At 31.3% G+C, this 21,413-nt stretch overlaps 1 protein-coding gene across 2 annotated transcripts; it reads left to right on the forward strand.

Moving 5' to 3' along the window:
• The first annotated feature begins 3,337 nt into the window (after positions 1-3,337).
• On the forward strand, positions 3,338-19,828 carry LOC120146356 (transcription factor MYB20-like). Of its 2 annotated transcripts, XM_039159946.1 has the most exons (4): positions 3,338-3,555; positions 3,627-3,756; positions 4,457-5,159; positions 19,818-19,828. In XM_039159946.1, exons 1-3 carry the CDS (start codon positions 3,420-3,422, stop codon positions 5,145-5,147), a joined length of 957 nt encoding a protein of 318 aa, XP_039015877.1. In that variant the 5' UTR covers positions 3,338-3,419; the 3' UTR covers positions 5,148-5,159; positions 19,818-19,828. The 2 variants fall into 2 exon arrangements, with proteins under 2 accessions (XP_039015877.1, XP_039015876.1); XM_039159945.1 differs by lacking the exon at positions 19,818-19,828 and having other exon boundaries at positions 4,457-5,247.
• Positions 19,829-21,413: the final 1,585 nt, after the last annotated feature.

Genomic DNA, 21,413 nt, shown 5'->3' on the forward strand with positions numbered 1-21,413 from the left:
ATTTTTTTTTAGAATCTTTAAATATTTGTTGAGGTCTTTAAATGTTTGTTGGGGTTGTAATATTTTTTCAAACCTTGATTGAGAGTTGATTAGTGAAACGATAAAAGATTAATAGATGCAATAATAAGAGATTCTAGAATTATTTTTTGATTTAAGTTTGGATCTTGTATGGATTTTTTGGACCATTTTATATTCATTGTATATAAATTTTTAAATAAAATAAAATATTTGATGCGCAAAATAATTTTTTATCAAAATTGTTTAAGAACTGAATATATATATATCAGAATGCGAGAAATTTATGCTGAAAGTTTGTGTTCATATAGCTTAGATTGTTACATACGATGGGAAGGAAAAAATAAATTTTGATTGAAACATTTCACAAAAGTTTAGTTGTTATCGATAAAGAAAGAATTATGATTATATTTCAAGTTATGTTCATCCAAAATGAGATTTGCAAACAAGATGAGGGCATTCGTTACCTTAAAATTTTCAGATTCATATATATTTTATATTTTTTTATATATTTTTTTATTAAAAATCTATTTCTATTCTCATAAAATTTTATATGTTTGTTCCTCTTAAAATTTTATAAATTAATCCTCTAATGTAAAATTTTATGTCCTGTTTAGATTCATTTTGATAAATCTCATCAAATCAAATAGGATTACATTACGTGACATTAACCATGCTACGTACGTATTTGTTGTATATTCACTTACGGTAAATATTTAGACAGTGAACCGCTCCTACAAGACCAGACAATTAACATATCTTTAGACAGTTACAGCCATAGTTTAATACAGGAAATATCTCAATTAATGTTACGTTTTTTTTCCATTTAATGAAGAAAACTAAATTAAGTTTGGTCTGAAATGATATATAGGTGACATGGAGTTTCATGAGTTACGTGATGCAACCGTCATCAAGATTAGTGAAACAATCAATAAAGAGAGAAACAATTGTAATGATAATAAATAAGAATTAGAAATGAGGTCATGTCTATGACAGGATTGATTCAAGTAGTAAGTAATTTGATATTGTTTAAATAAATCTTGAGTTCAAGTATATGTGTATGTCGAAAATCTCTGTTGATAAACTCACCCACCAAAATTAAATATGTTGTGTGTAATCCGGATCGATCAGGATTAATCAAGACAAAATTTTAGAACCGGAAGAAAAAAAAAGTCATGTTCTTTGAATAGTGGGTGATATATAAGTATTATCCCATGATTAAGCGAGTATGAAGAAAAATCAAAATTGACTTCATTTTCATAGCCTCTCAAATTGTCTCCCAACTCATGAGAGTCTTGTATTACAATCATTCCCTTTTTATATATAAACTTTGTGTTTCAACATCTCTCTGTCGGCATTCTTCTTAAACGGTCTTATAATTTGGACTTTCCGATATAACATTTATCGGCTTATAAAATTACTCTCCATTTATATATGGTATACTTTTGTTTCGATATATATATATAGAGAGAAATAATTATGTACAATGTAAAAAAAATTAGTTACACAGATTTAAGACAGTTGGATGAGTAAAAATAAATGGTTGAGATTAATATTAAAAAATAAGAAGATATTCAGTGATCTGTTTTCACTCATCAAACGGTCCTAAATCTATGTAAAACTAAAGAGTTTTACATTATGTAAGCGGATCCTAACCCATATATATATATATATATATATATATAGAATTAGGGGTCTTCACTTCTCGAAATTGACTTAATCGAAATAATTCGGTTGGAGAACGTTTTTTTAATATTCGGTAATAGTTAATTCTGTTCGAAATTTATTAATTAACTGAATTAACTAAAAATATTAAATATTTAATATATTATGTATATTAAATACACATTTTAAGCTCAAACTCATTAATAACTAAGACCAAATTATTTGTTAACTATACTAGACTCATTAAATTGTCAAGACTCAATTAAATTTTAACTCAAATAAAAAAATATCTCTATTAAACTCAAGTAATCTAACTAAAAAAAATTTAGTTAATTCGGTCACCGACGAAAGTAACTAAACTTTATTCGGTTCGGTTAATAGTCTAAAAAAAGTTTAACTAGATTAACGATTAAAAAAATTAGATTAATTTGATTAATGAATATTAGATCGGTTGGGTGACTAAACCGACCATTTAAACATCCCTGTATGGTATAATTTGCTGTAATTAATTTATAAGTTTACTTATCAAATTTAGAAGAAAAGTAAAAATGAAAAAGTATTAAAATAAAGAAAAATAGATCGATTAAATACATTGGATGAAGAATATTAAGAAAAAATATGAAAGAATTAAACTTCTCAAAGTTTAATATCAAATTTATATTAAATAAATAAATGATTATATCAATAGTAAAAGCAATAATTATATTTATGTATCAAAATTAATCAAGCAAAAGAGCCCCCAAAATAGAGTCCAATCTTTAAAGAAAATAAAATAAAATTTGCATCATGCAAGTAGTGAAGACCAACATGTTTAATAGTAATATTACGATTCACAAAAGTGTTATATTAAACGTGCCACACGGTAGAACTCTTAACTTTACCCTCTTTTCTAGGCATAATTGTTTAAAAAAAAGTTTTATAATCCCTATGTACACTGATTTTATAATTTAATCTTTATATTAAAATTTAATTGGACATAATTTCATATTTTATTTTTATAATATTATTAATAAATCCAAATTTCTATCATTAGTTTATTTTTATTGAGACGATAACATGTAATTTTTTAAAAAGTTCTAAAAAAATTCATAACGTCTAAATTTATTATCGATTAAATATGATTTTTTAACGATAATATCTAACATTATTATTAATTCTAAATACCTAAACACATTACAAGGAAGCTTCATTTTTATTAATAAATTATATTGTCACCGAGTAAAAATGTAACATTATAAAAGTATGCTAAATAAAATAATTAGAGATAAACGTAATGTAACTGAAAACGTGATCATAAGTGCAATTTAAATCCCTAATTAAAACAATAAATAATTAGAGATAGATTAAAAAAAAATAAGTGAGGGAAAACAAACAACAGGCTAAAGATTTTGAAAGAATTGAATGAAGGGTACGTGAGAACATGGTTATCTGAATTACGTAATACAACTCTATGTAGAAAATGTTGTTCTCCGGGTGAATAGAAGCTGATGAAATGTCTTTTTTAGGGTTAGATGAAAAATATTGTAGGGCCCCTTTGAATGATGGACCCCATCCTGTTTCAATGTCGGTATTTTGTACTTCTCCAGACATTTAAATGGAGCACCTGTTCCAAATCCCAAAGAACTATACTTGTTTTTTATATTTTCTTTTACTAATTTTGATCAAATTTAGCAAAAGATTGAGAAATCAGCCGAAACTAGAAAGAAGAAAGAAAGGGGTTTTGATCGAAATTAAATTATATGATGGGTCACCATTCATGCTGCAATCAACAAAAGGTTAAGAGAGGCCTCTGGTCCCCTGAGGAAGATGAAAAGCTCATTCGATTCATCACCACTCATGGCTATGGCTGTTGGAGTGAAGTCCCTGAGAAAGCTGGTGATTATATTCTGTCATTGCTCCATATATATATATATTCTTTTGCTAAGTGTTCTTCGTTTTGATTTTAGGTCTTCAGAGATGTGGGAAAAGTTGTCGGCTGAGATGGATTAATTATCTGAGGCCTGATATTAGAAGAGGGAGGTTTACTCCTGAGGAAGAGAAGTTGATTATTAGCCTCCATGGGGTTGTAGGAAACAGGTTAATTCCATTTATTTATAATTTTTTTCTTAAAATTTTGTATCGGTCTCTGATTATATATTGTTTCTAAAATTCTAAAAGATCATGAAAATCTTCTAATAACCGAATATTGGAGTTAATCACTTAAATAAGAAAACTTCACTATTAAGTCTTGTTTGTAAATGTCAATAGTTTTTTTTAAGTAAAAGGCAAGCTCCATTATTGTTGTTTAAGTAGTTGCGGTTAGGGTTATGACTCAATTCCTTCTTAGTTTTCGTTTTCAAGTTGCAAGCAAATCAGTAATAAAAGTGCGAGGCATGCTTCATTTGATCCCTATAAATAATAATTAAGGATCAGGATTTTGAGGTGTAACAGATGTAATAGATCTTGTATTTATGACATAGTGAACTTATGTTCTTCTCTGTCCGTGGCTGGATTTTTCATGTAAATTTTGATGTCTTTTTATTTTTCTATTCGAGCGTACTCATCTGTCGTTAATCGTTTCGACAATCCTAACAGGTGCTTCAAAGGGCGTTAAAAAGGCATTATCATGATGTTTAAACAAAAGTTTTCAGCTAGAAAATCACATGTTTAACATCTCTAGAACACGTTTTTTTTTGTTTTCATTCTCTACAGCTACAAAGACTTTCTCCCATTTTCACTACAATTTAATGGACTGATGTTTCATACTACTGATCTTTTCTGCATTTGTTTCTTCTAGATGGGCTCACATTGCAACTCACTTGCCTGGAAGAACAGATAATGAAATAAAAAATTATTGGAATTCATGGATCAAAAAGAAGATAAGAAAGCCTTCATCTTCACCGACGAACACTGCTCCGAGCATTCAAACTTTCCAGATAAATTATGCTTCAAATCAATTAGAATTAGCAAACCAGAACTTGGCAATCCCTGCTCAAGAAACCCTATTTTCATCTCAAGCACCATTATTTATGTTTGACACAACAATTACTCCACTAGATGAGGTGCTTCAAGATGCCAATGTAAGAGGAGAGGTTTTCCATGAATCAGCTCATTTAAACACTGAGACCACTTGGAATAATCTCAATCAGCTTCAAGTTCTACCATTTCCTCCTTCAAATTCATTCACAATGGACATAAATAATTATTTGCCACCATTGATAGATAACATGGTTCGTGTCGAAGTTCAGTCTTGTACTAGCATGGATGAGGAAGGTGGAGAAATAACACCGGAGAGCTTACGGATGCAGCAGCTGGAGTTGAATGAATGGGTTGAATCCCAGCAATGCTCCAACTTTGTGTTGTGGGATAATATTATTGAAGGACAAATTGGTGGCGGTGTTGGTGGTGGTATGGAAGCAACAATTTCGCCACCATCTTCATCATCAAATATGGGAGCCAGACTTTCTTCTTTCCCTTCCGCTCTATAAATTATTAATGGCGTCGTGAATGAAAAAAGTGTGGTTTTCTTTTCTGGTTTTTTTTTTTTTGGTTAACTTTATTGATTGGTCATGAGCTTGTAAAAATGTGAGGGACTGTTGCATATTATGCATGAGTTTTTTCTTTCTTTCTTTCTTTCTTTCTTCTTCTTCTTCGTGTTTGGAAGGACAGAAAAGGGAAAAATAAAAATGTAATGTGACAGCTGAAAAAAATGATTCTAATGAGAACTTTTATTCGTTTCTTTTGAAAAAAAATGACTAAGATTTATAGACTAAACGTAAATGGGTGAATGAAGTTGATCTTCGATAAGATCAATTCAAATTTTAGAATTAATTTTTAATTTTAGTCATACTAAATTAGATATAATATTAAAATTAACTTCCAGCATTTATTAAACTGATTATTTTGATTTATGTTTTTTTCTTTGAGTATCTTGCTTCAAACATTTTATTTTAGGGTAATAAAATCTTTAACGTTTGATCGAATAGTTACTTTCACTCTTATTCTTTCTTTCTAGAGCATTTTGACCCTTAACATTTTCATTTCAGGGTAAAAGTCTCCTATTTTGGAGCTTAATCGTTTGATAGTTAACGATTTTCATTTATAGAGGGGCCTTTTTGTCCCAAAATAAAATATTAGGTGTTAAAATGTTCCAAAAAAAGAATAAGAACTAAAATGATTACTAATCAAATGTTAGGAGTATCTTTTTATATCATGCCTTCAAATTAAGGTACGTTTACTTCGAATTTTTAAAATTTGGATTATTTAACCAATGTGTGTGGGGAAGGAAACTGCAATTAGTTTTTAATTATTATGAAGGTTTTGATGTCTCTGTAATGTATATTACTGATAACCGTCGTTATGTTATTAAAATAAATTCTAATTCTTAATAAATAGAAAGGAAAAGATAGTATAGAGAAGCAGAGTCAATCCATGGGGACTATGGTTTTTTGTGATTTAGTAAAACTCTTTGATTTAGAGGAGGATATAATTTCAGATGAAGTTTGAAATAAAATAAAAATAAATAATTATTATTTAAAAAGAAAAAATAATAAAATAAGTAATAATAAATAATAATAGTAAAAATAAAAAGGGGTTTTTAAAATAAAAGATAAGAATTAAATAAAAGAAAATAATTAAATAAATAATCTAATGAGATTGAGATAAAGAGAAACTTATAGTGAAAGCAGCCTCAGACTTTAGCTTTGTCTCAAATTCCTTGGATCATCGAAACATATTTTTACTTCAAGGTTCACGCCGCTTACAAGGACAATTCTTTGATGCCAAATCAGATTGTGTTGTTTCAACAATAATTGATTCCCATATCAGTTTTCTCTTAGCAAACAATTTCGCTAAGTATGTTCTCAGGAAGTCAAATGTGCTTCAATAAGCCAATCATTCTTCAAACATTAACCATAACAACATCCGGACCAATTTCGAAATTATTTTGATTTGAAAAGTAAGCTCAGAAGACAGAGAGAGAAATCTGAAGATATTTAAGTACCTTACAAGTCTCACGTTTGGAATTTAGCCTTCGCTTTAGCCTCGACTTAAAAGAAAATTATTTAACCATGACCAAAGTCATACTTAGCGTAATTTTTGAAAACAAAATTTAAAAGAAATAAAGAAGTGTGCGAAAAATAGAGAGAAAGCTAGAGAGAAAAAGAAGATTTAATTCTTAGATAAGAGAAATATGTTTCTTGGCTCACCCTTAGAGGGTATTTATAGCCTTCAAATTCCTAAAAATAAGCTAAAGATAATTCCTAAAATAATATCTTTTATCTTAATAAAAACACTTAAAACTATTTAAACTAAAATACCTAAAACAAAGATAAACTAAAATACTATCTAAAATAATATCCTAAATCCTAATTGAAATACTAACATCTATTTAAACTAAAATACAAAGATAAAATATAATGTTTAAAATATTATCCTAAAACTTGAGTTTAATCCAAATCCGTATTCCAGAAACGTGTGACCAATTCATTCGTTCATCTAGAAACACTAACTGGATCTTCTAGAAGGTGCTGACATTATTGCCATGTCGGATGTTTCATGCCCGAGTTCATGCCCATTAATCCAGCTTTGATTCCGAAAATAAAAAAAACTGCAGAATTCTTTCCTTTCAGTGCAATTTCTAGAATCTGATGTCCTGCACATAAAATGAATGAAAACGAACAATTAAGCCACAAAAACCAATGATTGAGGAGTAATTTAAAAGTAAAATATTAACTAAATTAAGCACTTATCAAATTCCCCCTCACATATTCAATGCTTGTCCTCAAACATTCATCAATTAACATATCAAAATCATAAGTTGTCATATTCAATTTCAATTTATTCCTCAAACTTCCAATCAAACTAAGTCAATGATATTTGCCGAATTAAAGTTACAATCAAGCAAAGACACAACTAAGAAAATTTAAAGTAAGCAAGACATCTCAATTAATTTCCAACTTCAATGAAACATGACTTAATACCTCACAAAAATTCAAACTTATCCGCTCAAAGTGTTTGAGGTAAATGAAATTGCTCAAACCGAAACTAACCAAAACATTACCATAGGCTTGGAATCCAATCAAGTCTCCACTACGAAAAATGAACATAATGCAATAATCAAGGGGTCTTAAATAATGTGTAACGAGGCTTAGATTAGGGTAGGGAAAAGGTCAAAAAGAAAGATTTAAAATACCAAGACAAGAAATCACAATAATTAAGAACAATCCACGAATTAACATGAAGCACAAATGGAAAACAAAACAAGGAAAAAAATAGATTAAAGACAATTGAAACGATCAATTTTTCCTTTTTTTCTTCAAACGAATGGTTTTTTTTTTTTTTGCTGTTTGAAACAGTGAACAACTTGTTATTTTCCGATTTTTTTTTGAAACAGTGATTTTTTTCGTGGAACATGATTGATACAAGATCTTCAAGTCTCGGCAAGGGTGTGAAAAGAGAAGAAAAAGAAAGGTTTCGGGTTTAATTATGAGGTGTAAAACAAAGAAAGGGAAATAGGCTCAAATATGGGTCACTAGTGGATATATAAACGGGTAGGCTTTTTGGGAAAAATGGGTTTATCCTAGGTTCCCCTATCACATTAAAACATTACGTTCAACATGTAGTCTCGATATACATTTTGATTACAAGTTCTAGAACATCCTAATTAGTCCGACACACACAATTCAAACAATGAGCAAGAAAGAAAATGTATGCTCGTTAGGCTCAAATCTTACAAGAAAAATTTATATGCATTGAGTCAAGTTCATCTCTATCGACAAAAGCATAAAATATCAATACTCAACAAAAAATTCACCAGCTATACCAATCACCAATCATGCAAATTAAATTCGATCAAAACATGATCACAATCCAAAAGGAAGCAAGAGTATAAGGTGAAGTTCAAGACTAACAACCAATGATCTCAACACATCAATATCAGAACAACTCAATTTCAAACAATCAAATAAGTCAAGGAAAAATTTGACAACATTCTTATCCTTCCCCCATCATTTATTCCGTTTTGTCCTAAAACATATATTGAATTGAAAATCAAAGAGAGGTAAAATGAATACTCCCCAATCTAGTGGCGACAGCGGCCTCCAAGGTTGAGCTGTGACGAATCTTGACCCGTGGTGATGTAAGGTTTATGGTGGCTGATCAAAAGAAACAAAGAAATGAAGGGTAAGGGGCGTGCGACTGGAATGAAGAAAGAAGATTGTTGGCTTATGGTGGGGCTTTTCACGTGGGGAATAAAAAAGAAAAGAAAAAGAGTTTGATTTTTAGTCAAACTAAAAAGTTGGAATGAAAGAGTGTTGGGATGGGTTTAGAATTGTAAAGGTTGAGATAGTGATAGATAAGGTGGGGCCCATAAATAGAAATTTGAAACAAGAGTAGCTTCAAACTTGGAATTTTTGACAGAGGATGGAACAAAAATTGAGGTGTGTTAACGTGCGCCTCCTGGGGTTGGGTTATGCTAATGTGCGTCTGCCTCCTACTTCCAGACTTGAAACACTATTCTTTCGTTAAATTTCGATCGAATTTCTGATATGTTTAGAGAAAAATAAAATAAAATAATCAAAATAAAATAAATATAATGAAATTTAGTTTGCTAAAAATAAAATGAAATAAAACAAAAATAAAAATAAAAATAAAATGAAATAAAAAAAATAAAAACAAAAATAGAATGAAATGGGTTGCCTCCCATCAAACGCTTTTGTTTAACGTCGTTAGCTCGACGACCTGATTTTTCAAAGTGTGGGCTCCTCTAAATTAATTTCTTCAATTAGACCTACCGGAGCATTCTCATAATACGGTTTCAACCTTTGACCATTGACTTTAAATCAAACTCCTCAGTTATCTTCAACTTCAACAAGACCATGAGGAAATACTTGAGTTACTGTAAACGGTCCGAGCCATTTTGATTTGAGCTTTCCTGCAAAAAGTTTAAATTTGGAGTTAAATAATAAAACCTTTTGACCGACAAAAAAAGTTTTAAAAGAAATTCTACTATCGTGATTTTTTTTTGTTTTTTCTTTAAATATCTTAGCACTATCATATGCATTTCTTTGAATTTCTTCAAGTTCTTGAATGTGTAATTTTCGAGCTTCGCCAATTGCATCCAGGTCCATGTTACATTGTTTAACGGCCCAATAAGCCCGATGTTCTAACTCAACTGGTAAATGGCGTGGTTTATCGAAAACAAGCCGGTATGGTGACATCCCAAAGGGACCTTTATAAGTGGTTCGATATGCCCAAGTTCATCAGTTAATTTAAAACTCCAATCCTTTCGGTCTAGTTTAACAATTTTTCAAGAATTATTTTAATTTCCCGATTTGATACTTCAGTCTGTCCATTATTTATGGATGGTAAGCGGTAGTTATTCTTTGATTTACTCCAAATTTCTTCATCAATGATTCGATCACTCAGTTTATGAAATGTGTTCCTCTATCGCTTATTATAGCCCTTGGCGTGCCAAACCTGGAAAAATAGTATTTTTCAAAAAATTAACTGTAGTTTTAGCATCATTATTCTGAGTGCCTTAGCTACCACCCATTTAGAAACATAATCTACGGCTAAAATAATATAAGTATTTCCAAATGACGAAATAAAAGGACTCATATAATCAATTCCCTAAACATCAAAAATTTCACAAACTTGTATAAAATTAAGCGACATTTCATTCCTACGGCTTAAATTACCTGTACGTTGACATCTTTCACAAGTTTTACAAAATAATAAGAGTCTCGAAAGATTTTAGGCCAAATGAAACCGCATTCAAGAATTTTATGGATGTACGTTTTGGCCCAAAATGACTACCGCAAGAGTAAGAATTGCAAAATTGTAAAATTGAATTTACCTCACTTTCGATAATACATCGCCGAATTACCTGATCCGAGCAGTGCTTCCATAAATAAGGATCGTCCCAAATATAATATCAGGATTCATTCTTTATTCGATTGATTTCAGCTCTCTGCAAATCTAATGGTAACTTATATGTGGCCAAATAATTAACCATATCCGCAAACCATGGAGTTATGCTTTGCAGCACTATCAATTTTTCTTCACAAAATTCTTCTCTAAGTGCTGGGACGGATGTGGAAAGGGGAATTCGACTCAAGTGATTTGCCACCAGATTTTGCATCCCTTTTTGTCTTCGATTTCCAAGTTAAATTATTGTAAAAGAAGGAACCATCGGATAAGCCTTGATTTTGCTTTACCTTAAAGCAACATGATTAGAAAAAATAATACTTTTAGTGCTAAGCAAATAAGATTTAAATTTTTCTAAAGAAAAAATTATAGAAAAATGTTCTTTTTCCGTAGTTGAATAATTTTTCTGAGCGGAGTCCAAAGTTCGGGATGCATAGGCTATGATATGTGGTTATTTCCCTATTTTTGGCTGAGAACGGCTCCTGCTAGTATCCGATGCGTCACACATAAGTTCAAAGGGGTAATTCCAAATGGAGGCTGAACAATTGGAGCTAAAATAAGATTTCCCTTTAATGAATCAAAAGACTCCTTCAAAGTCTTGATCCTTTTGAAGAAGATTGCATATTGGTTGTGCTATCTTTGAAAAGTCTTTAATAAACTTGCGGTAAAATTCTGCATGGCCAAGAAAAGAACGAATTTCCCTAATAGTTGTGGGGTAAAGAAGTGGCATATAATATATGTTTTAGCTTTATCAATCGCAATCCCTTTTGAGGAAACAATATGACCTAAAATTAACCCTTTATCAACCATAAAATGACATTTTCATAGTTTAAAACAAGGTTAAATTCTAAGAATCTTTTAAGCACATTAGTTAAATTATCAAGACATTCATTAAAAGAATTACCATAAACCGTGAAGTCATCCATAAAGACTTCAATGCCGTTATCCACATAGTCGGAAAATATACTTAACATGCATATTTAGAAGGCATTCGGTGCGTTACAAAGACCAAATGGCATCCATCTATAGGTCAATGTACCGAAAGGACAAGTAAAATTTGTTTTCTCTTGATCCTTGGATGATACTGGGATTTAGAAAAAATCTAAAAAAATCAAGGCAACAATAATAAGTTTTCCCAGCTAATCTTTCAATCATTTGGTCTATAAAGAGAAGAGGAAAATGATCTTTTTGAGTAAGAGAGTTCAACTTCATGTAATCAATACAAACTCGCCATCCATTTTGAACTCTTGTTGGCACTAACTCCCCTTCTTGATTTTCTACCACTGTGACTCTCGTTTTCTTGGGAACCACATGAATCAGACATACCCAATTATTATCCCATATTGGATAGATTACATCATCATCAAGGAGTTTTTGAATTTCCTTCTTCACTACTTCCATCATTAGTGGATTTAATCGGCGTTGTCCTTCTCGTGATGGCTTTGTTCCTTCTTTGATTTTAATCTTGTGCATGCAGGTCGAGGGACTTAATCTTTTAATGTCGGCAATGGTCCATCCTATGGCTTCTTTGTGAGAGTGCAACACTGCTACCAAAGCTTCCTTTTCTCCTTCGGATATTTAGTTGAGATGATCACTGGTAAGGTTTCATTTTCACACAAAAAGGCATATTTCAAATGTTCCGTTAATTGCTTCAATTCTACCTCAGGTGCCTGCAAAACAGAAGGTAAAATTTTAGTTTTAGAGGAAAATAAAGATAAATCAGAATTGATTGAATTAATATTTTCAAACTCTTTTTCTTCCTCTTCGTGACAAAGTTCAGGATCCTTGAAAAGATCATAAGAGAAATTAGATTCAATATATTCATCAATTAAAGGATCTATAACAACAACATAATTAATTCTTTCAACATGATCAGGGCATTTCATTGCTTTGTAAACATCAAATTCAACGATCTCACCATCAAATTCCATTGTCAGTATACCACTTCTAACATCGATCTTTGTATGTGTAGTGCTTAGGAAGGGTCGACCTAAGAGTACTCAGAATAAGAATCCGATCTATCATGTTCCATGTCAATGCATAGAAAATCTGCCGGAAAAAATAATACATCAACCTTTACTGAGACATTTTCCATTACTCCCACTGGATAGATCTTAGATCGGTTATTCCTTTTTTCTTCAAAGGCTCGTTAGTAATTATTTTATAAATATAAAATGGCAAAACATTAATTGAAGCTCCTAAGTCACACATTGCATGTTTAATTTTAAAATTACCTATTTTGCAAGGTATAGCGAACATACCTTGATCTTTCATCTTTAGTGGGAGTTTTCGTTGAAAAATTGCATATACATGTTCTCTCAAATTTACCTTTTCGTGTCCCATTGATTTCCTCTTTGTAGTGCAAAGTTATTTTAAAAATCGAGCATACCTTGGTACTTGTCAAATTACTTCAAGAAGAGGTATGTTGACTTGAACTTTTTGGAACACCTCTAAGATCTCATTTTCTTTAGCTCTTTTATCACGCTTCATCAAACTTGATGGGAAGGGTGGTGGTGTGATTTCATGAGAAGAAAGAGAAAGATGTGAGTCAGACGTACCTTGTATTTCTAGAGGTGGTGTTTCCTCTGGTTCTTCTGATGTGCAATTTTTTCTACTGGAAATTCGGGTTAGATAACTGTTCCACTTCGAAGTGTGATGGAAGTAACATTCTCTCTCAATTTAACTCCGTTTCAGAAGATAGTCTTCCTTGTGATTCCAATTTCCCCAATTTGAGCTAGTCGGCTCACTTAGTTATCCAACTCTTGAAGATGTGTCTGAGTTCGTCTTTGGAATTTTTCCTGGGATGTAATGAACTTTTCTTGGGATATAACCATTTTATCTTGTGAAATTGCTAACTTTCCTATGATTTCTTCCAATGATGGCTTTTGTGTTTGCTGTTGAAGAAGAGGTCTTGGTTGATAGGTTGACCTTTGGTTTATCGCACAGTTGAAGTTTGGGTGGTCTCGCCATCCTGGATTATAAGTATTGATGTATAGGTTGTATTGTCTTTGTGTAGGACCTGGAAAGTTCCCTACGGCATTGATTTCTGCATTTCCTCCTTCTTGTATCAACGGGAAACAATCCATCGGATGGTCTAGCTTTGTGTATATCCCACATGCTCTTGTTGCTCCAGAGTTTCCTGCAACAAGTGAATTAACTACTTCAGTTAATTTATCTAACTTATTTTCAAGGGAAATTATACTTATCTCGTGAACCCGTTGGATGGGTTCACTTGAAAAATGTTGAGAGTTGGTTGCCATTGTTGAAATCAATGTTCTTGCTGTTGTTGGGGTCATGTTGACTAATGCTCCTCCACTGGTGGCATCTACCATTTTCATTTCCATTGGTAAAAGGCCTTCATAAAAGTATTGAATTAACGTTTTCTCACTTAATTCGTGTTTCAGACAACGTGCGCAAAGCTTTTTAAATTGCCCCTAATAGTCAAAAAGACTTTCTTCAGTCTTTTGTTGATTGGAAAGAATACTCATTCGTAACTCGCTTGCTTTAGCCACTGGAAAGAACTTGTAAAGAAAAATTCGACTCATGTCAGCACATGAATTAACTGAATTTGGAGGTAAATAAAATAACCAATCTTTAGCCAAATCGGCTAAAGAGAAAGGGAAAATTCTCAATTTAATTTGATCCTCGGTAAATCCCTGTGGTTTCATGCTAGTGCAAACCATGTTGAATTTCAACAAGTGTTTGTGCAGATCTTCAGTGGGCAAGCCGTGAAAGGTGGGAAGAAGATGAATGAGTCCCGTCTTTAATTGAAACAGAGTCCCACCACTAGGAAAATTGATGCATAATGGTGTCTGAGTGACAAGAGTTGTGGCTAGTTCTCAGATCGTTTGTTTTTATTCTGCCATTGGGATGTTGTATGCGTCTGCTTCAGAGTTTGTCTCTGGATTTGATTATGTTTCTGAACTTTTTACTTGTTCTTGTCTTTTTCTCTTTTCTCGAAGCATTTGTGTGTGGATTCTTGGTGCTCGTGCTTCGATCTCCAAATCTAGATATGCTATTTCACTTGGGTTCCTTCTGGTCATAAATCAAAAATTAGAAAAATAAATTAGTACTTGCCATTCAATTCCCAACAACGGCGCCAATTTGATAACCATCGTTTTGCTATCAAAATAATTATGGCTTCTTAATAAATAGAAAGGAAAATGTAGTATAGAGAAGCAGGGTCGATCCATAGGGACTATGGTTTTTTATGATTTAGTAAAACTCTTTGATTTAGAGGATGATAGAATTCTATATGAAGTTTGAAATAAAATAAAATAAATAATTATAATTTAAAAAGAAAAAATAATAAATTAAGTAATAATAAATAAATGGGGAAAATAATAAAATAATAAATAATAGTAGTGAAAATAAAAAGGGGGTCTTAAAAGTTGTTTTTAAAAGAAAAGATAAGAATTAAATAAAAGAAAATAATTAAATAAATAATCTAAAGAGATTGAGATAATGAGAAACTTATAGTGAAAGCAGCCTCAGACTTCAGCTTTGCCTCAAATTCCTCGGTTCATCGAAACAAATTTTTACTTCAAGATTCACTTCGGCTTACAAGGACAATTCTTCATTGCCAACTCGGATTGTGTCGTTTCAACAATAACTGATTTCGATCTCAGTTTCCTCTTAGCAAACAATTTTTCTAAGTATGTTCTCAGGAAGTCGAATGTGCTTAAATAAGCCAATCCTTCTTCACACGTTAACCATAACAACATCCGGACTAACGTCAAAATTGTTTTGATTTGAAAAGTAAGCTCAAAAAACAGAGAGACAAATCCGAAGCGATTTAAGTACCTTACAATTCTCACGTTTGGAATTGAGCCTTCGCTTTAGCCTTCGGCTTAAAAGAAATTAGTAAGTATGACCAAAATCATTCTTAGCATAATTGTTGAAAACAAAATTTAAAATAAAATAAAGAAGTGGCGAAAAATAGAGAGAAAGCTAGAGAGAAAAAGAATATTTAATTCTTAGATTAGAGAGAGATGTTTCTAGGCTTACCATTAGAGGGTATTTATAGCCTTCAAATTCCTAAAAATAAGCTAAATATAATTCCTAAAATAATATCTTTTATCCTAATAAAAACACTTAAAACTATTTAAATTAAAATACCTAAAACAAAGATAAACTAAAATACTATTTAAAATAATATCCTAAATCCTAATTGAAATTCTAACATCTATTTAAACTAAAATACAAAGATAAAATATAATGTTTAAAATATTATCCTAAAACTTGAGTTTAATCCAAATCCGTATTCCAGCAACGTGTGACCAATTCAATCGTTCTTCTAGAAACCCTGACTGGATCTTCTAGACGGTGTTGATGTCATCGTCTCGTCGAATGTTTCATGCCCGAGTTCATGCCACTAATCTAGCTTCGATTCCGAAAATAAATAAAAAAATGCAGAATTCTTTCATTTTAGTGCAATTTTCAGAATCTAACGTCCTACATAGAAAATGAATGAAGACGAATAATTAAACTACAAAAACCAATGATTAAGGTGTAATTTAAAAGCAAAAATATTAACTAAATTAAGCACTTATCAATGACATTTACTGTTTGAAATAGTATATATTGGGTGAGCATAGGCAGAAAAATTTGTGAACTGATCTTGATTGCCCACATTTGGTATACAGAAAATAACTATCTCTACATGCATACAATATTGGATAGTTTCAGTTTGATGATATCATGAGTGCGATGTTATAGATTGGACAAAGTAATATTTTTGGTTGTAAGTCATAAATATGGTAATTTAACTTTTCAGTTGCAACAAAAAATGTTATAAATTTATATAATTTTTTTATTTTGAAAACCATTTTAAATTATATTAATCTTAAATTAGATGGTCACACATCATAACTACCCTGATAGCTCTGTCACCTATTTTTTTATAGAAGCCTTTTTCTGTCATTCTTTCTTCCTCCTTGCCTGATTTGATGCTGCTTGGGGGGGGGGGGGGCTTGTTCAGCCGTCGTTGTTGATGGTAGCAGTGTATGTGGTTTCTATTGCCGTGGCCATGTCTACATTTTGATCGTTTAGTAATGCTGGTATAGGCTTGTTCTTGTCTTTTGGTGTTTGAATTGTGTTTATAGCAGTGGCTATGTTCTTGTTTCATTTCATTCTCATGTTGTATCTTCGACTTGTATCGTCATGTTGCGTTCTTTTTCCTCCATCCAGAATTAGGGGATTCTTTAATGAGATTCGTGATGATGTCCTGCTTTGTATGATTTTTTATCTTGAATTATATAGATAATCTTTAAAAAATAGAAAATATTCAAATTACAATGAAACGTTAAAATTATAGTCGTAAACTAAGCACATAATAATGATATATTACTATAATCATTAACACAATACAACTAGCAACTTAAGATCACACAAGGACAATACAAGGAAAATTTAAAAAAACAAATCAAATGATCTCGAACAAATATAGATACGAACAGATCTGATCGCATTGAAAATTGAACCATAAAAGAATAACAAACTATTGAAAGACCATTGAAAAACCATAAATCAGAGTCGAGCGACGTGAATAAACTATCTACGAACGTAAATCAAAATCCAATCCAATATGATAGTCCAAAACAGGAAGATCAAATAATAAATAAGCGTCATCTTGATAAGCCGTGCGATATTAAATCCATCCCTGAGGAAAAGGATAGACGAAAAAAACGGTCACTGAAAACATATCATAAAGGTAGAAGAAAATTAAAAAGTCACAATTATGAGAACATATTTTTGATGTATATTGTTATCATAAAATATGACATAAATTAAATGACCAATTATGTTATAAAGTCATAAGGTATTAGAAGTATCATGAAAATAAAAGTGTAGATACTAATAAAGTTGTATTTATAATTTGTTGAGAGACAGAGTTATAAGTTAAGAAAATAAATGATTCTTAAATCACTATATAAAGGGTTATGGTTCTGATCACAACCAAGAAAGATTCAAAGATTTCAACTTATCAATTAATTTAGGTAGGCTTCCACGTCTAATATTTTAATTCTTGATGATTTGATATGTTTAGATCCTGATTAGTTTTTCATATTTATTAAGGTTCTAAAAAAATGGTATTATCATCTTATCATTTTGAATAATTGACAATCAATTGATTTTATGATTTATAATTTATGTGATTAAAACTCTCATACAAAATTTTGAAATAATTCTTATAAATTATGAACTAGGGTTTATGATTCATTGGATGTTGCGTATAATTGAAATTTTCGATTAAGTTTGTTCAATGCGTGTTTTCTTTTCCCCCCTTAATGCACATCGATTTGGAAAAGTATTACTTAGCAATTCAATTGCTTTTGGATTTTTGCATGTGAATTTGGAACTGTTTCAATTTCTTTTGATTTGCGCAATTTATGTATCATCGAAAGATTTTTATTTTTTTTTTTTGGAAAAGGGTAATTTTTTTGGTTTGAATTTTGGAACTGTTTCCTTTTTTTTTTCCTTCTGTTGCGTGACCTTTTTTTTCTTTTCATTCAATAATGGAATTTACTATTTTCGTTACAATTTAATTTTAGTTTTATAACCCATTATTTGAAGGGAATCATTTTCCATATGCAACTGAATTGCACTGCTTTAAGTGGTGGTGGTTGTTGTTATTTTTTAATTTGGTTAGATCAAAATTTTTAATTTTGATTGTTGATTATTAATGAAATTATTCAGTAATAAATAAAATTTGGATTTTGATTATGTTTGCTATTTTAATGAATTTGTATTTTGTTTTATTATAGCATGTTTAGTTTTATTTTGGTGAATTCATTATTAAGAAATTCTTGAAAATAGTCAAAGATTTAGGCTTTTGGTTTTGATGATGCCATTTAGACTTTCTTATTTCGGATTATTTCAGAAATTATGACTATATTTAAGTTTTGCTTTTTTACTGTTGTTTACTGCTATTTCAGTTATAGAATATAGACATGTATGCTGTTAATGTTATGGATTATGAAATATATATATGTCAATGATATATTCGATTCATTTTGATTAAAGATTTAATTCACTAGTATTTACTTTGACTTTGACTTCTAGTTAAATGTTGATTGTTTTGAATCCGATTTGTCTTTGGTAATTTATTAAGTTATGAATTAAACACATGTTTAAGGATTTTTTTTGAAAACAATCAAAGACTTGAGATTTAATTTTTTTGATGGCACCATTTACGTAACCTTGTTTTAGGTTCTTTCGAAGACTGTAGTGCAATAAAAAAAAATTCAATTTTAACATTTGATTGTTATATAAATATTAAATTTGAATATTGATATTTATTTTTGAGACAACTTAATTAAATCAATAAGTCGTTCAAGTGACCTCGGTCATGGAAAATATTTTATTTTAAAATATAGAAGGTTATGTACATGTAACTTAGGATATGTTAGTTTTAATTGACCCAAAGAAAGATTAATAGTTGACATAATTCCATGTACAACTTTGGTAAAGCATGTGATAATTATTCAGTTTGATGTGTGAGTAATGAATCAACCTACAAGAAGATTTTTTTCTTGACCAGTTCTATAATATCCCAAAATTTTAACTAGTGAGTGTAAATTGGGGAAAAGTTTAGGAACCAAGTTGTAATTTTTAAAACTTATGTATTTTGACCCGTAAATGAATAGTTTACCCCAATAATGATGTTTTTGTGTCTTTCAAATTTTCCATACGGAGTTTGTATTAAAAGTTATAAAACGATAAAACGATAAAGTTTGAGAAAATTTCGGATAATTGGATCAAATCGGATTTTTGAGATATTTTGAAGGATGATAAGGCAAAGTTAATAATGTCATTTACATGACTTTGATCCTTTTTGCTACACGGAGTATGAGTTTTCTCCGTTGGAGATTTGGGTGCGGGTTTACCGAGTTCATTTGGGCCTTATAAAGCTATGGCTTTGTCTCTTGGTGGAAGCATAGGAAAGGTGTTGGTTGTTGATACGAGAGTTCTTGGTGGTAATATGGGTGAGTTCTTACACATACGTATTCAGATTGATTTCATGAAGCAATTACCCCGATGTATTGCTATTGGAGTTCCAAGAAGTGCCAAGCCATGGTTATGCCCTGCTCGTTATGAGAGATTACCCATGTTTTGTTTTGGGTGTGGTTTGTTGGGTCACCAAGCTTTGTCATGTCGGAATGCTACTGTCAATTCTTCTACTAAACTCCAGTATGGTGAGAGGATATGTGTACCGTCTCAAAAACTAGCTGGTGGTGGCCGTATCAAGCGTGACGTGGAGTATGCTGTGGATTCAGGTGATGGTCAAGTGCCAATTCTAGTAAACAGGTGCTTTTTGAGGAGAACGAGCTGCATGATATCAATAGTGTTAATGATATTACTATGAATGGTGTGTTGATGCATAAGGAGAGGGATGTATCTAGCCCTTTATCTTTGAACGAATCTAGGCAGTTTGTGGACAATTCTGGTAATGAGGTGGTTGTTGAAACTCCTATGGGTAATAATATGTCCTCTATGTTGAAAATCAGCAGCACATGCACCGAAAGTACATGAAATGAAGTAAAAAAAATGAGCATTAAATGCACCGAAAGGTGCACAACATTTTTGACATATAGGAATGATAAAATCTCACATTTAGCCATTGTAATTTAGAGTATTTACAAATTAGTCCTTAAAGCTTCAACTATAAATACCCTAGCTTATTTAGCTTCAAAACCATCCCAAAACATTCTAGCTTTATTCCAATACTAGAGAGAATTTAGAGAGTTTCTTAAGAGTTGTTTTCTCCTTTTTATCAAGAAAGAATTAGCATTGTTTTCTCCTTGGTAGATCGAGAGAGGTTGTAATTCCTATTTTCTCATAGTGAAATTCTTCTACCGTTGCCGTGGTTTTTACCCTATATTATTTAGGGGTTTTCCAAGTAAGTTTTGTATCTTCTTTATCTTGATTTTTATTTTCTCAAATTATCAGTTGCGATTTTGCTCTATCCGATAGCCGTCTTCCGCAACAATTAGTATCAGAACTAGATTAGAGTGTGTAATATATGCTTATTGTCTTTGTGGTTGCCACCAAAAGGTGGATCCTCCAACATAAGAAAATAAGAAGTTATTACCCATTCTTTGAAGGTTACAGAGAACTATTCACAATAGTGAAATAGTGGGAGCTATCCGTAAAAGAAGCTATGGCAACGAAATTTGATATTGAAAAATTCAATGGGAGAAATTTCTCATTGTGGAAATTGAAGATGAAGGTTATCCTGAGGAAAGACGGTTGTCTAGCAGCTATCAATGAAATACCAGTGAATTTCACAGATGACAACAAATGGATCGAAATAGACGGGAATGCTATGGCAAACTTTCATCTAGCATTAGCGGATGAAGTATTGTCAAGCATCGAGGAAAAGAAGACAGCTAAAGAGATATGGGATCATCTCACCAAATTGTACGAGGCCACATCGTTGCACAATAAAATTTTCCTTAAGAGAAAATTGTACACTCTTCGTATGCCAGAATCTACTTCAGTGACGGAGCTCTTAAATACACTGAACACTTTATTTTCTCAGTTTACATCCTTAAGCTGTAAAATAGGAGAACAAGAACGTGTTGAACTTCTACTTCAAAGTCTATCGGATTCGTATGATCAACTCATCATCAACTTGACAAACAGTAATGTCACTAGTCTAGTCTTCGATGACGTTGCAGCTGCTGTTTTATAATAAGAAAATCGGCGCAAGAACAAGGAAGACAGAAAAATAAATCTGCAATAAGCAGAAGCATTGACAACGATGAGAGGGAGATCAACAGAACATGGCCAAAGCAGCAGTCACAAACATGGTAGATCGAAGT

The sequence above is a fragment of the Hibiscus syriacus genome, unplaced genomic scaffold (genome assembly GCF_006381635.1).
Source record: "Hibiscus syriacus cultivar Baekdansim isolate YM2019G1 unplaced genomic scaffold, ASM638163v2 tig00110912_pilon, whole genome shotgun sequence".
NCBI lineage: Eukaryota > Viridiplantae > Streptophyta > Magnoliopsida > Malvales > Malvaceae > Hibiscus > Hibiscus syriacus.

Excerpts from the sequence above, each read along its gene's own strand:
- LOC120146356 (XM_039159946.1), top strand. The coding sequence starts at position 3,420 with ATGATGGGTCACCATTCATGCTGCAATCAACAAAAGGTTAAGAGAGGC. Across the intron at positions 3,556-3,626 it reads TGAAGTCCCTGAGAAAGCTG|GTCTTCAGAGATGTGGGAAA; the intron begins GTGATTATATTC and ends TTTTGATTTTAG. Across the intron at positions 3,757-4,456 it reads CATGGGGTTGTAGGAAACAG|ATGGGCTCACATTGCAACTC; the intron begins GTTAATTCCATT and ends TGTTTCTTCTAG.